The 17,651-nt window shown below is 40.6% G+C and overlaps 1 protein-coding gene across 1 annotated transcript in view; it reads left to right on the top strand.

The window, feature by feature from the left end:
- Window positions 1-17,651, top strand: part of DNAJC16 (DnaJ heat shock protein family (Hsp40) member C16) — a 35,922-nt gene that overhangs the window by 13,880 nt on the left and 4,391 nt on the right. The window contains 11 exon segments of the mRNA XM_058552958.1: window positions 3,768-3,952; window positions 5,837-5,941; window positions 6,697-6,855; window positions 11,982-12,112; window positions 14,003-14,083; window positions 14,085-14,184; window positions 14,941-15,123; window positions 15,281-15,357; window positions 16,382-16,462; window positions 16,570-16,668; window positions 17,261-17,431. Of these exon segments, the coding sequence (XP_058408941.1) occupies window positions 3,768-3,952; window positions 5,837-5,941; window positions 6,697-6,855; window positions 11,982-12,112; window positions 14,003-14,083; window positions 14,085-14,184; window positions 14,941-15,123; window positions 15,281-15,357; window positions 16,382-16,462; window positions 16,570-16,668; window positions 17,261-17,431 (1,372 nt within the window).

Raw genomic sequence — 17,651 nt, forward strand, 5'->3', positions numbered from 1 at the left:
TAGAAGTAAAATGCTTCTAGAATTTAGAAATGGGATTATAATAGTAAGACTCGAAGTCCTCTGTAGAAATGATCCGAGAAAGTATCTTTTATAGATTTGGAAATACTTACATATAATAAAGGTGATGTATATAATTCGAAGGACTCAAAGGTGATTTTAAGTAAAAGAAATGAAACCTAATCACTTGTATTCTGTTTTAACTGGAAAAAAGCTGTATTGATGGGAGCATAGGAAAGGTGGCGAAAGGACGACATAAAGAGCAAGGGTTTGACCTTGTTTATCCCACTCTGCACGAGGCAGAGGCAGAGTCTATTGGAGGATAAAATCCCACTCACATAAGAGACAGTCTCGGTGTCAGACTTCACCATGGTCTGGATGAAATAATAATAATAGTTGTAGTTAATTAGGCACCTACTATATTTCAGGCTCTGGGTTAGTTTCTTTTTTATATTATGTCATTTAATCCTCACAACAACTTCTTTCAATTTTACAAAAAAGGAAACTGAGGCTCAGAGAGGTTAAATGACTTGCCTAAGGTTGCACAGGTAATGGGTAGCAGAGCTGGGATTTGAATCTGGATCTGTCTGACTTCAAATACTTTACTTGATTAATTTATTTGTTTAAAAAAAAGTTGAGTGCCTACTAAGTGCCAGGAACTGTTCTAGATCTCAGGGATAGAGCAGTAAACAAAGTAGCCAAAATCCCTGCACTCAAGGAGCTACTATTCTAGTGAGGGGAGTCAAACAAATAAATAAAACGTACAGTCTGTCACATGGTGATACTGCGCCGTGAAGCAGGATGGGCACTAGGCAACGCCAGGGGACGACGCTGCAGTTTTAAATTGGGCGGATGAGGAAGGTCTTGTGGAGCAGGCGGCCTGCAGGGGGCGAGAATGAGCTTCAGGGGCATCTAGGGGAAGACTAGAGGGAACAGCAAGCGCGCAAGATCTCTTCGGTTTGCCTCTGCTCTCCCGAGACTGCCTGCATCCCTTGCCCTGCTTCCAGGCCCACCAGCCACCTTTCTGATGACTGATTCTGGTCCCTGTGTATCCCAGAATCTGGCAGAGGGCACCCTGAATGATGCAGTTACTGGAAAGGCATATACCCCAGGATCAGTTAATAAATTGGCGTCTGGTCTAGGTACCAATCCCTGGTAAAGTCATTTAGGGTGAGTTGGTCTCTAAGAAGTTGATCCCTCCAGTGTTTAACACCTAGGGTGGAAGAGGTCATTGGAGACAGGAAAGAGCCAGGCTTTGCAGTCAGCTGGGCCTGGGCAAATCTTGTTTCCACTGCACACTATGATGCCAGGTAAGTTCCCTTCAGCCTCTCCATGCCCCAGTTTCCTCATCCATGAAGGTAACAATACTTACCACTCAGGGTGTTTGTGAGTATGAAAAGTGATAATGTATGTAAAGCTCTAACTAGAAAGGGCTCGAGACATGATAATTCCACCTGTGGGCCTTTGCTGTGTGGCCTCTTGACCTCCCTAGGTGACATTTCTTCTGGCTTCACATGAGACCAAATCTCTCAGTGTATATGCACCTGCTCTACTCTTGTGCTTTCTTCTGCTCACATCATTCTTACCATATTGACATTGTTCCATAGTTATTTTCAGTGCCTCTAGTGTGGTATAATAGTGTACCAGACTTGGCTCTAGAACATCCAGTTTGGATTCTTGTTATGCAATTTTATCAGCTCTGCAAACTGGGATAAGTCATTTAACCTCTGTGAATCTTTTACTTTATCTGTAAAATGAGGGGAGTGGACTGTGTGATATCTAAGGTTCCTCCTTTCCTGCCCTTGAGATTCTTCAAGGGTCACAGTCCAGTGACCTGCAGATAGATTTGTTTGTATACTCAGCAGTTTTAAAGTATTAAGTTTGTGATTCCTGCCATTTACTCAGCAATTCCATTTTTGGAATTTAATTAGGAAATAATCACACAAGTGCACAAAGATGTGTATACAAAGATGTACAAGGATGCCCATCAAAACAAAATGCCTTATCATAGTGAAAGCTAAAAGCAATGGCAACATGCGACAATAGAGAATTGGTTAAATAGATTGATGGCCCAGTTTCAGTAAGCTCCTACTGTGTGCCAGGCTCTGTGCTGGTGCTTGGGATACATCAGAGAACTAAACAAAGATCCCGCCTTCATGAGGCTTACGTTCTAGCAGAGGAAGAAAGACAGTAAACAATCGACAGAATAAGGAAAGTGTATGAAATGTTGAAAGGTGATAACTATTATGGAAAGGGAGAAGGTGTATGGGTTGAGGGGGATCCTGAGTGTGGGGAGTACAGGTAAATATGGTAGCCAGATGGGCCTCATTGAGGAGGACTCACAGGTGGTAAAGGAGTCAGCTACACGGATGTCGGGGACATACACACTCCAGGCAGAAGGAACAGCCAGCACCAAGGTCCTACGGCAGGGGCATGCCAAGATGTTTACAGAAGAGCAAGGATGCTGGGGCTGGAGCGAGGTGAGTGTGAGGAGTAGGAGAAGAAGGAGGTCAGAGGGGGCCAGGGGCCAAAGCACAAAGGGTCTTGTCGGCCTTTGTGACAAGTGTGGCTTTTATTCCGAATGAAATGGGGAGTCTGCAGGGTTTGAGCAGAGGAGTGGCATAATCTGTGCTTATATTTTAGAAGGAGCAGTCTGGCTACTATGTTGAGAACAGGCTGTAGGGGGACAAGGAGAAACAGGGACACCATTTAGGAGGTTATTGCAGCAACCCAGGGAAGAGAGATGATGACTCAGAGAGGGGAGTATAATGAAAGTGGAAAGAAATGGTCGAATTCCTGGTCTATTTTAAAGACAGCACCACCAGGACTCAGTCACAGATTGGATGTGGGATGTGAGAGACAAGAGAAGTTGAAGATGACTCAAGATTTTCTGCCTGAGTGATGGGAAGGAGGGAGCTGCGATCAACTAAAATGGCGAAGGCCTGAGTGGAACAAGTTTGAGGGAGGAGATCAGGAGTTCATTTGGGGAAATGTTAAGCTTGAGAAGTCTATTAGACATACAAGAGAAAAAGGATATTTACTGGCTATTAATATTTTATCTCCAGTGGGTCCTCCAAATATATTGGTTGAATAAAAGAACATGAAAAGTTATTCAAATATTAAGTGAAGTAAGTATCAGGTGATCCTGTTTTATTTTATGTATAATGTGTATATACAGACACACACGCACACATATTTGTATAAGAAAAATATAGATAGATACCAAAATGTTAACAGTAGTTATATGGGATATAGCTTTTGAGTGATTTTAGCTTAATTCCTTTCTCTGTTTAAAAATCTGTATTTTCTAAAATCTCTATAAAATAATTTATATAAAAGAAAGCTATGCTCTGAAGAGTGAGAAGACTCTGACTTCTATCCTATTAATAAATCATAGTTTTTTTCAACCATTGCCAAGTAGTTGAACCCTGGGATTGTTTACAGATTTTTTTCTTTATGAACAGGAACACTGAACAGATTGCTCTCTTTTCTTTTGAAGTATTTCCTCATGATCTACTCCCAAAATTAGAAATAATCGGCTAAAGGATATAAAGATTTGTAGCTCTTCTTAAATATTGCCAGATCGCTCTGCAGAAAAACTGAACCAATCCACAATTCCAACACTGAAAGAATGCTAGATAGTCTGTTAGGAAATATCCCCTCCTACTAGGTCATGATTTCAATTTCACACCGATAGGTTACTTAGCAGCATTTCTTCAGCTGCCATGGGGACGTGAAAAGCCTTTATGTAGGTCTTCCATACTTTTCAGGTGTAGGAATCGGCGTGGTCCATGCTGGGTACGAGAGACGCCTGGCCCATCACCTGGGAGCACACAGCACACCCTCTATCCTGGGAATCATAAATGGGAAAATCTCCTTCTTCCATAATGCAGTTGTCCGTGAGAACCTACGACAGTTTGTAGAGAGTCTTCTTCCAGGGAACTTGGTGGAAAAAGTAAGTACCTGTCGAGGAGAACCTGGAAAAGTAGTTTACAAGGTGCCCGGGACTGCTGACTGCCCTGAACTCTATCTGTGGTCATCTCAGACCTGAGTTTCATTTTGAGCAGGGCAAGACACATATTAATTAATTAATAACACAAACCAGATCGTTTAAATGAAATCTGTAGGAGAGTGAAGATTGAAACAGACGAAGCACAGATTGAGAGAATTCATCCCTATTAATAACCACCGTGCAGATTAACACTGTCCTAGGAATCTGAGCCTAAAATGACAGTGACTCTTATTTTCTAAACAAAAAATTAGATCACAACATAGGATGAAGGATTTCTTTCGGACTCGTGGATTTGTTCATTTGAAGGTATTTGTCTCATGAAAGTATTCAAATTAAATTACATTTGGTTATATATTTAATGATCATATCTATAGAAAATACCAGATTCCATGAAACCAGCTATTATTTTTGGAACCCTCAAAATTAATAGTAATGCAACAACATGAATAAATTTCACAAACAAAAGATTGAGCTAAAGAAGCCAGGTACAAAGAACTCATACTAGTTTATGGTTTTTATATTTAAGAAGCATCTAATATTTTTTTCCCAGTATCTTAGCTTAGGGGTCAAAGGAACTAGAATAGGATTCTTATTTCGCTTTAAATGATTCATTTCAGGGGCCGGCCCCGTGGCGCAAGCGGTTAAGTGCGCACGCTCCGCTGCTGCGGCCCGGGGTTTGCCGGTTCAGATCCCGGGCGTGCACCGTCGCACCGCTTGTCAGGCCACGCTGTGGCAGGCATCCCATATAAAGTGGAGGAAGATGGGCATGGATGTTAGCCCAGGGCCAGTCTTCCTCAGCAAAAAAAAGAGGAGGATTGGCAGATGTTAGCTCAGGGCTGATCTTCCCCACAAAAAAAAAAAAGATTCGTTTCTTTAACAATACCAGAGAGAGTGAACATACAGACATTTCTATCATATTTCTACCTGCACTATTCATAGACTGTCCCACAAGGATCGTTATCTGCAGAAGAAATATTTGTTGGAGTTAGCTTGAAAGGAAATTGTCAGAGAGCATTGTAGGCTCTTAAAACAATGATAGGTTGTCCTGATGGGTCCTCAAACATTTATAAAATATCTGTTCTATGCCAGGTACTATGATAGCTTCTGAGGATGCTTTTCAAGGAGCTTCCAGCCTAGTGGGTGATTATTTCCATCTGATATGTTGAGAGCCCATCCTAGGGAATTGGGAAAGGCTTCCTGGCAGAAATGACCCATGTACTGAGTTTGCCAGGTGAGGAGAGAGAAGTAGGGAATGAGTTCCAGGCAGGCAGAGGTCTGGGACACAAATCAGCCTGCTTTGTGTGAAGTGGTCATTAGTGAGTGGGAGAGGACGAGATTAGAGGGGTTCACAGACATCTGTGAGGGCCTCAGAAGGCCTCCTTTAAGGAACTTGGGCCTTGGCCTGCAGGTAGTGGAGCCATTGAAGGGCATTGAGCAGAGGAGTGAAATGATCAGATTCAGGTTTTATATAGATCATTCTAGAAGCAGAGTGGAACGATAAACTATTTTGATAAACTATTTAAATTATGAAAAATTTCTAGATAGAAATTTGATTTATTCATGTTTTTTATTTGTTCTCTCAGGATTATTTTAAGGCATAAACAGTAAGAGTTGGAGTCTATAAGAGTTGGAACACATGAAAATATGAAATCAGTATCTCTGTTGTTTTTAGTCAAAGGATGACAAAAGATTATTTGTCTGCATTTTTTATTTTTTACAAAACAATCTTTTACACATATTTGATTTTGTTTAATTATCTCCTGACTGGATTATAATACAGTTGTTGAGAACTAAATATTCAAACTAACACCCTCTTTTCAATTTAAGGTTACAAATAAAAATTATGTCCGATTCCTCTCTGGCTGGCAGCAAGAGAATAAACCGCATGTCCTTCTGTTTGACCAAATGCCCGTTGTACCACTGCTCTACAAGGTACTTTAGGGGCTGGGGTAACATTTTCTCTTATTTTGGTGGAAAGAACTTGTAACCTGATTGTCCCTTTTGTAAGTAATAGCTCATCCCATGAGAAATGTTTGAAGACCAGAAATTCGCCTTAACCGCAGTACATTGAGCACCCAAGGATGCTACTACTGTGCCAGTGCTTTCCACACACATAATAGCATTTAATCTTCAGAAGAACCCACTGATGCAGATATTATCCCCATTTTATAGACCAAGATACTGAAGCTTAGAGTGGTTATGTGATCCACCCAAGATCTCCCTGCAGCATAGTGAATATTGATTCCCTTGAAGCCTGTCTGACTCCACACCTGCCCTCTGAATGAAACTCTGTACTGTGCTTCCAGCACAGCTCTGGTTATCACTGTGACGTGAGATGGGAGAGCAAAGTTCCCTGCTTAATCGTTGGCATGGTCACTGCCATCTTACAGAATTGGGGTACAAGTAATTCCTTAAACACCCCATGCCTCCCACCCAGTACAGATCTCAGTAAGATGAATATTTTGCTCTAGCTGTGAAAAAAGAATTAGTTGTGTTCAGCTTTGTTGGTACAGTTTTGTGCATGGAACACCGTAGAATTCCTACAAGTGTCCAAGGGTATAGCAGCCCGAGTGGGCTATATAAGTTAGCATTCATCTCCATCCCCTGGTGTGAACAAGTACACTTGATTAGTAGTTTACATGCTGTGCTGTCAATTTAATTTCTTCCTCTCTATTACACCCTAACAGTTGACTGCTTTTGCATACAAAGATTATCTGTCGTTTGGATATGTGTATGTCGGTTTGAGAGGGGCGGAAGAGATGACGAGGCAGTACAACGTCAATGTCTATGCCCCCACCATCCTGGTCTTTAAAGAACACACACACAAGCCTGCAGATGTTATCCAGGTGCGTGAGGGTCGCCTCATTTCAAAATTGCTTTCACATTTTATCTCATATAAATAAACAGCAAAATTGAACAAAGCAGGTGAGGAGGAGAAACTAGTTTTTAATTTCTTCCTGCAGAGGCACAAAGTTTAAAAGCAAGTTTGTTTTTCATCTGATTTGGTCCTATTTTGCTTAAAAAATAAGCTTTTGACAGAAAGTTGTATGGTGGTTGCCAGGGACTGGGGGAGGAAGAAATAGGAAGTTAGTGTTTAATGGGTACAGTTTCAGTTTGGGAAGATGAAAAAATTCTGGAGAGGGATGGTGGTGATGGTTACGGAACAATGTGAATGTACTTAATGCCACAGGATTACACACTTGAAAAGGGTTAAAATGGTAAATTTTATGTTATGTATATTTTACCACAATAATAAAATATATAAATAAATAATAATAATACTTTACCTCTAAATTGCTCCTGTTAGAAAATCAATAATCTTATTCTAAAATAAATTTTAGGAATAAATAAAATAAATTACAAAAGTAAATTTGAGTTAAATATAAAACAATAATAAAAAAGAATTTTAAAAACCATAAACTAACTTGGAGAACGTGTAAGTGAATACTTATCTGATTTTAAGATAAGGAAGAGCTGAAAGCATTAGGAAAAATCTTGTTGGAAAATCTTAATAACTTGATTATAAGTTTTAAATTTTAAAATTTTAAAGTTAAACAAGCTGGAGAAATATTTACAACCAATATAAAAGCAATTAATATCTTTAATTTCTAATGAGCTTCTTCTAATCAAGGAGATCAACCCAAAACTTCCCGAGAGTGACCATTTAGTGGGTACAGAGTTTTCTTTTGGGGAGATCAAGATGTTTTGGAACTAGATAGAGGTGATGGTTACACAACATTGTGAATGTACTAAATGCCCCTGAATTGTACACTTTAAATGGTTAATTTTATGTTATATGAATTTCACCTCAATAAAACAAAAAATTTTTAATAAAACTTCCCAAGAAAAATGGGCTAAGAATATGAAGAAAATTCTGAGAATAGATTCAAGTGACTAGTGGTTAAGTTCGCATGCTCTGCTTCGGCGGCCCGGGGTTCACGGGTTCAGATCCTGGGTGTGGACCTGTGCACCACTCCTCAAGCCGTGCTGTGGCCGCGTCCCACTTACAAAGTAGAGGAGGATTGTCACGGATCTTAGCTCAGCGACCATCTTCCTCAAGCGAAAAGAGGAAGATTGGCAACAGTTGTTAGCTCAGGGCTGATCTTCCTCAGCAAAAAAAAAACAGAAATTGAATCTACTAATAATCAAAGAAAGGCAAATTTATTTCTTCTCCCATCAAATTGTTAAAGACTTTAAAAATAAAAATACTCAGTAATGTTGAGCATATAGAGAAACAGGCACCGTTTTTTTTGCCTTGCTAGAGGAAGCTTCGGAAATTTCCAGGTTTTCAGAAAAGCGATTGGGTGATAATGTATCAATTGCCTAGATTCATTCAGCAAAAGAGTACTCCTGAGTCCCCGTTCTGTGCCCAGCACTGCTCTGCATGCTGGGGATACAGCGCTGAACAAAACCAGCAGGACTCCCTGTCTTGTGTTCTGAAGGAGATGACAGACCATCAGCGTAACATGCTCTAGGGTATATCTCGTTGCAACATTGCTGGATCCTGGAATATGCAAATCTCCAACTTTACTAGGTAATGTGTTTTCCATAGTGATGGTACCAATTTACATTTCCCCCAATCATGTGTAAAAGGTCCATTGCTCCACATCCTTGCCAACACTAGTCCAATTTAATTTTTCTGAGTTGACTGAGTATGTAATGGTATCTGGTCATGATTCTGCTTTGCATTTCCCTTAATTACAAGGAAGCTGAGTGTCTTCTCATGTGTCTATGGGCCTTTTGGATTTCCCCTTTTGTAACATGCCTAAGTCTTTTACTCTTTTTTTGTCTATTGAATTATTTGCCTTTTTGTTAATGATTTGTAGAAGTTCATTTATATGTTATAGTCATTTTTTTCCTCATCTTTTATTATTTATATGTATGGCAAATATCTTCACCCGTTCTGTAGCTTGTCTTTTCATTCTTTCTATGGTAACCCCCCCTTTTTAAATTATTTATTGAAGTATGATACACATGTAGAAAGGTGCACAGATCAGAAGTGTAGAGCTCAGTGAATTATCACAAAATGAATACATCCATGTTAGCATCACTTGGGTCAGGAAATAAAATATCATCAGCACCCCAGAAGGTCCCCTCTTCCTCCCTCCCGATCACTTGCCCTCCTTCCCAAAGGTCAGCACTCTCCGGTTTTCCAGCATCATAGACTAGTTTTGCCTGTTGTTGAATTTTATACAAATGGAATCATGCAGCGTATATCTCTTGTGTCAGCTTATGTTTGTGAGTTTCACACATCATCTGTGGAGCGTGGTAAGAATATACCACGTATCTGTGCACTCCTCTTGACAGGCATTTGCGTCTTTCCAGCTTTTGGTTATTTGACTAATAATGCTATGAATATATTCTTGTATTTGGTGACTTTTTGATGAACGTAAGTTATTGCTTTTAATATATTCACTTGTATCAATATTTTCCTTTATGATTGGTTCTTTTTCTTTACTATTTAAGATATCTTTCCATACACCAAGATAATGAAGACTCATTGAGCTTCTAAAAGCTTTATGATTTTGCCTTTTATATTTAGGTATAAACCATCAGGAAATAGTCTTGATATCTGATAAAGCAAATCTCACTTTGTTTTTTGGATTTTGGGGGGTGAGGAGTTTCTTCAAAAGCATCTTAGCTGTTCTTGGGTTTTTGTACTTTTTACGTTTTAAATTCTGTCAAGTTCCATCAGAACAAACCAAAAAAAAACCTATTGGAGTTTTATTGGGTGTGTATTGATTCTTGAAATTAGTTTGAGGAGAAGAGACATCTTGACAAAATGGAGCCTTCCAACCTATGAACATCATATCTCTGTTCCATTTGTTTAGGTCTCTGTACTATGTCTCCATAAGGTTTTATAATAGTCTTGAGAAAGATCATATTTTTTTCCAGCTTATTTCTGTGTATTTTTTATACTTGTTTAAAGGACATCTTTTTTTTACTACATTTTCTGTTTGCTGGTATTAAGTAATGCAAGTGTTTTTTAAATACTAACTTTGTATCCAGCAACCTTGCTAAACTCTCTTATTGATTTTAGTCATTCATTTCTACCACCATTTGGATTTGCTAAGTACGCAATCATATCATCTGAGATTAATGACAGTTTTGCTTCTTCTTCCAGCCCTTATTTTATTTTGTTTTGTTACCTGACTGCTGACCTCTGGTGTGACGTGGAATAGAAACGTAGTGGTGGGGGCATCCTTGTTCTCGATCTCCATTTCCCCAACACGTATGATGTTTGCAGAAGGCTTTTTGTAGATATCCTTTATCAGATTAAGGAAGTTCCCTTCTATTCACTGTTGACACGAATGGTATTGATTTTTATCAAATGTTTTTTCCACATCTTTTGAGATTATCCTGATTTTTTCTTCTTTAATCTTCTCTGATGTGCTAAATCTTATTAGTTCGACTTCTAATGTTAAACCAACTTGCATTCATGAAATAAATCCAACAGGATCCTGATTCATGTTATGCTTTCAATATATTGCTGGATTCAGTTTGCTAACATTTTGTTTAGGATTTTTGCATTTATGTTCAGAAATGAGATTGACTTGTAACTTCTCTTTCTCATGATGCCCATGTAGGGCTTGGCATCATGAACGTAGTTGGGGTGTGTTCTCCCTTTTTCTATTCTCAGCAAGACTTGAAATAATATTGGATTGTGTTCCTTGAAATTTTGGTTGAAATCATCTATAAAGCCATCTGGGCCTTGAATTTGTGTTTAAGGAAAGAGTTTTGACTACTGATTCACCTTCTTTAATGGTTATAGAACTATTTAAGTTTTTTTTTTTCTCCCGGATACTGCTGTATTTTTCTAGAAATTTTTCTATTTCATCTAAATTTTCAGATTTAAACAACTTTTTTTTTTAACTTGCGCAACATAGGTAGTGATTCCTCCTTGTCATCCTTGGTAACTCATGCCGTCTCCCATGTTGTCATGATTGGTTTTACCAGAGGTTTGTCAGTTTTATTAGCTCTTCCAAAGAACCAATTTTGGCTTTGTTAATTCTTCTTGTTATATATTTGTTTTGTTTCATTGATTTCTGTTTTTATTATTTCCTTCTTTCTACTTTTATATTTTTGCTGTTTCTCTTTAACTTCTTGATATGAATGTCTAGTTCATTAATTTCTGTTCTATTATATTCATTTTAACAGTACTCTCCAAGTAATACTTTTTCTGCATCCCAAAGTATTTCCAAACGTAAAGGGATTTTCTGGTTTACGTTTTATATTGATTTCTAGATTAATTGTGGTCAGAGAACCTGCTGTATATAATTTCAATCCTTCAAAATATATGAAAGTTAGCAGTAAAGCAGTCATCATACAATTTTATAGTCTGCCTTTTATATTTTACACTTAGTAACATTGTTAGTTTGGAGTTTTGTGGTTTTCTTTTTTTTTTTTCTGGTGAGGAAGATTAGCCCTGAGCTAACATCCATTGCCAATCCTCTTTTTGCTGAGGAAGATTGGCCCTGGGCTAACACCCATGCCCATCTTCCTCTGCTTTATATGGGATGCCACCACAGCATGGCTTGATAAGCAGTGCATTAGTCCGCGCCTGGGATCCGAACCTGCGAACCCTGGGCCACCGAAGCAGAGCACGCAAACTTAAGCGCCCCCTGGAGTTTATTTTTAATTGATCAGTTTGCTACAAATCTTGAATGGAAGTAAATTTGCCTAAAATTCAAAATGATTAATTTTTTTAATCTGCCAGCATAAAACAGTATACAAGTGCTTTCCAGTGGAAAGAGCACTTGATTTTTCTTTTGACCTGAAATAGCTACATCATTACTTTCGGTCCTGCATTGTTGAATTAGATAGCCACATGTTTATTTGCTCAAACAGGTCTGTCTTATTTGGTTATATTACTTTAGCCAGGGTCAGCCGCCTTTTTATTAAGCTTATAAGTGAAATCTATTTGCAGTGAGAAAACTGAATAAAAACCAGCTGTTTCTTGGTTTTTCTCCAGGCCCGAGGTATGAAGAAACAGGTCATTGACGACTTCATCAACCAAAACAAGTATCTGTTGGCAACCAGGCTCACCAGCCAGAAGTTGTTCCATGAACTCTGCCCCGTGAAACGGTCTCACCGACAGAGGAAGTAAGAACTCAAGGCTTTGCCTCTGCTCCTCGTTGCAATAGAGGGGACATGTCGCATTTTACTAGAGGGCAATGCAACATCTACCCTGTGACAGTCAGAAGTTATTCTTCACTTAACAATATTGATTAACAACTGTGATAGTAGTAGGGTGTATTAGTCCAAGACCAAATTATTGGATGTGTCAGCCTGGTTAGGGGTCAGAGAAGATCTCCCTAAGATGTAAGACTTTAGCTGAGACCTGAAGGATGAGTAGACATCAGTCAGGTGTCAGGGAGAGACTCGGTCACTTCAAAGAAGCATGGAGTATGAGACAGTTACTGTTCCTACTAGAGAATTCCACACAGGGTGAGTCTTTGCAGGTCTTGGAGAGGGTCTTGGAGAGGAGCCAGGACAATGACTAAACAGTAGGGAAGTGTCAGGTACCAAGGAAATGTTAAAGTTAGCTGGGAATGGGAAGGCTGAGGTATACTTACTCATACAAAGTGTCTAAAAAATCTAGAAATACAGGGAAAATATTTATTATACCTCTTTCAGATTAATGAGTCAGTGGCTTTAAATTTAGGACTGTTTCATCTGTGACAGGTGTCTGGATATGAAAGAAACATTGATCATATTATTTGAAAATATACCTAAAATATTGTTTAAAATAAGAAAATTTCTGGGGCCAGCCCAGTGGCATAGTGGTTAAGTTCACCCGCTCACCCAGGTTCACAGGTTTGGATCCTGGGCCTGGACCTACACCACTCATCAAGCCATGCTGTGGTGGTGACCCACCTACAAAATAGAGGAAGATGGGCACAGATGTTAGCTCAGGGCCAATCTTCCTCACAAAAAATAAATAAATAAATAAGAAAATTTCCTTATGTTTCCAGACTTTTCAGATACATCTAGAGACCTAAGAGAGAAGAAAGAAAGACTTTAATTAAATATAAAGAAGAATATCCTGGACTTTAAGGATTATTAGTTACACAGCCTTTAGAAAACATCCCAGATCCACCACTTCTCACCTTTTTTACCACTACCCCCCTGGAACAGGCCCTTGTCATCCCTCGTCGAGACCGCCGTGTTAGCCTAATCAGTCTCTGTTTCCCTCCAGTCAGCTCTCCACACATCAGCCAGTGATCTTCCTAGAACTGTGAATTGGATGAAGTCCCTCTCCATCTCCGGGTCTTTGCACTTGTAGTGCTGTGTGCCTGGAATGCTCTTCATTCAGGTCTCTGCTCAAACGTTACCTTTTTAGGTGACATTTTCCTGACCAGCCTGTCTAATGGAGTATGACTCCCACCCCAGCCTCGACTCTCTCTCTCTCTCCCCTTCTCTTCTTTTTTTTTTTGCCCCCCGTAACACTTGACACTGTTATGATGTATCTGTTTATTTGTTGTCTGTCTTCCACACTGAAATATAAGCTCCATGAGGGCAAGAACTTTGTGTCTTACCTGGCATATAGTACGTGCTCAGTAAATACTTGGGAGAATGAACGAATGATTAGCTCAACTTTCCACTGGAACCATGGCAAAGGATGCCCTTCAGAATGAAGCTCAATGGCCTCTGGCCTGAGATAGATTCAACCAGCCCTGCCTGTGGTAGAAGAACTAGAGCAGATGGCTTCTGAAAGGCCCTTCTGCATCAAAGATTCAGTGACCATCACCTTAAAAGAAACTCCTAAGTGTTGTGAATTTTGGTTTGGGGAAAAGATCACCAGTCTGGAAAAGAAGCCGGTCATTAATGGCTTGGAAATCGTCTTAGAATCTTCCCACATACAGTTTTCATTAATAAAATGTATTCACTTCTATGAGATGAGCACCTCCTCTTCACCTTTACTTCCCGTTACAGCTTTTAGCCGTGGCCTCGGGGCTTGGTTACGAAGTCTTCTCTTTGGTTGTTGTGCAGGTACTGTGTGGTTTTACTGACTGCCGAGGCTACCAAGTTGAGTAAACCCTTTGAGGCCTTCCTGTCCTTTGCCCTGGCAAACACAGGACACGGTGAGATTCGTGCACGTCTACAGCAATCGGCAGCAGGAGTTTGCCAACACCCTCCTACCAGACAGTGATACGTTTCAAGGGAAATCAGCGGTAAGTCATGGATTCTCTCTGACCCCACGCTCTTCACAAGCACATGGCGCTCGATTCTGTTTCCTCCTTCCTCAGGAGTTTTGAATACAGGTTCCAGGAAATCCAGAAATCTCTGAGCCTGTTTTGAAAGCCTACTCTTAAAACAGTCTTTTGCCCTGATTATTTCACCTCCTAGATTTTTAGCCTTGGGCCTTCACAGAAGGCATCTTTCCTATGAGTACAGATCAAAGAGCATTGATCCTTTTCACCAGTTTCTCCCCATGGTCTAGTGTTGCAGGACCTAGTCTGTGAAATCTTCTTTAGGCTACCAATAATATGCTTTCGAAATTCCTCCCTCCTTTACTTCTGCCTCTTTCACTCCATCCTAGTTAATCCTCCTTCTTTTCCCCTCCTTTGTCATCACTCTCTACTGAGGCATGAAATTCTTCTCTTTTTCATCATTTTAGTAATCATGGAAAATCGACCTAAAAAACAAAAGTTTCCTTCAATGTAATGATAAGTTAGAGGTTGTAAAACAAAGTCTATCGAGAAGAAAGAAGTTTAACTTTTAACAGAAGTTTTGGAAAGTCACCATAAAAATAATTTCTTTTGAAGGAAAAATTTAAATCCCTTGCAGATATTTTATATTCATCCATATCTGTTTGAGCATTTAAATGACTTTTACTAGACTCTTTTTTCCATCCTCCCTGAAAAAAAAACCAAACAACTTACCATTCTTTTGAGACACCTGATGGTTTTTCTCTCTTTTTCTTGCAGGTGTCTATCTTAGAAAGGCGCAACACGGCAGGAAGGGTGGTCTATAAAACCCTGGAGGATCCCTGGACAGGGAGTGAGAGCGATAAATTCATCCTTTTGGGTTATCTCGACCAGCTGCGGAAAGACCCGGCTCTACTGTCCTCGGAAGCTGTGCTGCCTGACTTGACCGATGAACTTGCCCCTGTAAGCACGTGGCCTGGGAGAGAGGGCTCCAGGCAGGGCTCGTGAGCTGCCAGGGCCCACACGGAGGTTTGGCAACAGCGCTGTGTTGGGGGCAGGGACTTCTCCCTTGGGGCTCAGGGACTCAGTCCTGACCGTCTTCCGTTTTCTCTCTCGATAGATTTTTCTCCTCCGGTGGCTCTACTCTGCTTCTGACTACATCTCGGACTGCTGGGACAGCGTCTTTCACAACAACTGGTAGGAATATTGCTAGGGTGAATTCCTTTTTCTCCACTAATACCAGCACCACGGTTTTCCTTTGAAATTTTCTTGTTCTTTTTTCTTTGATTTCAGAGTATACTCAGTGTAGGCAAGTGGAAGAATGTTTACACACTTTCAACAGCTGTTCCGTTTGTCCTCTTTCAGTAACTTGATATTTTCTGTATTTGCTGAGTGACCCTTTCCCACTAGTTGGGAAAGAAAGGATCACCCCTGGCGGCCCTTGCAGACAGCAGGGCCTGGGACTGTCCACTTCACCAGGGCACCTCTGGTGCCAAGCCCTGGGCCTGACATACATGGAGTCCAGTGTATAGATGTGCAGATGAATCAGTGACTTAGATATCCCACTCCCACCCCCAGTAAGACGGCGGGCTCCTGAGGGACAGACCACACCTCGCTCATGTCTGTGATTCATGTCACCCAGCACAGCACCTGAAAAGCAGCAGGCCTTTGATGGGTGTTTGTGGGTGAATAAAATTTTAGAACACTGGTCCTAGAAGAAATCTTGAAAAGCCAACTTTTTCTCCCTACTCCATCCCTCTGGGTGACATCTGAATTATTCTGGCCAGAAAAAAATTATTAAAATAAAGGAAATAATTCCACAGACTTTTTCGTCACTGATACTACCCTCAACATCAGAATCCTTCCATGTTCACAACTTAAATTTTTTGTTACCCCTCTGTTTCCTTCTGCAGAGTTTATTAAGCACAGCCTGTTATACTGAGAAACAAAATCAAACCTTTAGAATAAGCTATCTGTGAATTAGAACAGTGAGGGAAAAAAATCTCTGCTTTCCCCACCCCCACCACCCCCTCAAAAAAAAAACCTCTATTTGTGTGAAATTAGGAAGTACTTGTTGATATGAAATCTTTTTGGTTTGGGGTTGTTTGGGGTGTTTTTTGTTTTGGGGGGTATTTTGAGCCAGAGAGAAGAAACCTAAAATCGTTAATCGACACATCACAGCAGCCCAGCTAGAGCTGACCAGAGTTTAACTTCGTTTTAGGCGGGAAATGATGCCCCTTCTGTCCCTGGTCTTCTCTGCCCTCTTCATCCTCTTCGGCACCGTCATCGTTCAGGCTTTCAGGTAAATACCTCCATGGCTTCTCAGTGCGATTTCTGAAGGGTGAGCCCCAAACCTCCATGGTTGTTGGTATTTTTTTTTCCCACAAAACTCCTTTTTTCTTACTTTAGTGACTCAAACGATGAGCGAGAGTCAAACCCTCCAGATAAAGAGGAAGCCCATGAGAAGGCCGGGAAGACGGAGCCAAACTTCACCAAAGAAAACAGCAGGTTTCTCTCACAAAACACCAAACGCACCTCCCCCTCAGCAGCAGACCCACAGACCGTGTAGCTAATAAAGCAGTGTTTGCTTTGTATATAGTTCTTGTATAGAGAGTCTGTGTAAGAACTCTGCTCCTTGTCCTTGTGTGGGAGATGTGGATGCAGGGAAAAGTCACTGCTGATTAGTGTTTACTGAGACCCTCCAGGCAGTTAGACACAGGGCTGGTTATGTTCTACTCAGTACCTTCGGTTTCTCAATCTCAGATTTAATAACGAGGGCAGGGAGCACAGAAGCATATCAAAGAGATGCTAGATGAGCCAGAAGCAGAGCATGGTGCGTCACCATAACTGTGTTGACGACCTTCTTCCTGTCCTACAGCCACTTCTGCACCAACTGAACAGCAGCATCTGAAAGGCTCTTTGTAGGCCCAGGACTACGAGGGTGGGGTCATCTCCATCCTGCCAGTGTGTCAGGCTTAAGAATATTAAATAACATATCTAGTCTTATTAGAACATAGCATTTTCTTCTGCTTATTCCTTTTAAAAGTTATAGCATTACCCTATCCTGATAACATCTTAATTCCTCACTATTTCTCCACAGCAAGATTCCTAAAAAAGGCTTTGTGGAGGTAACCGAACTCACAGATGTAACATACACCAGTAACTTGGTACGCCTGAGGCCAGGCCACATGAACGTGGTCCTCATCCTGTCAAATTCCACCAAGACCAGCCTACTGCAGAAATTCGCTTTGGAAGTCTACACGTTCACTGGGTAAGCTCGCTCGCGCGCGCTTGCGTGTGTGTGTGTGTGTGAAAGAACATGCACATTTAGGTAAGGAGGGGACTGGAGGAAAATTACGTCCTTTCCTCTTTGCCCATGCAAGGTGTCAGCTGTGACCTTTCCAATCCAGAAATCTAAGCCACCATGAGGGGACCTTTTCTCCCCCTTGACTTCCTGTTCTCTTGGTTCTGAACAGAAGGGCTTAACTAAG

This window comes from Diceros bicornis, chromosome 13 (genome assembly GCF_020826845.1).
Source record: "Diceros bicornis minor isolate mBicDic1 chromosome 13, mDicBic1.mat.cur, whole genome shotgun sequence".
NCBI lineage: Eukaryota > Metazoa > Chordata > Mammalia > Perissodactyla > Rhinocerotidae > Diceros > Diceros bicornis.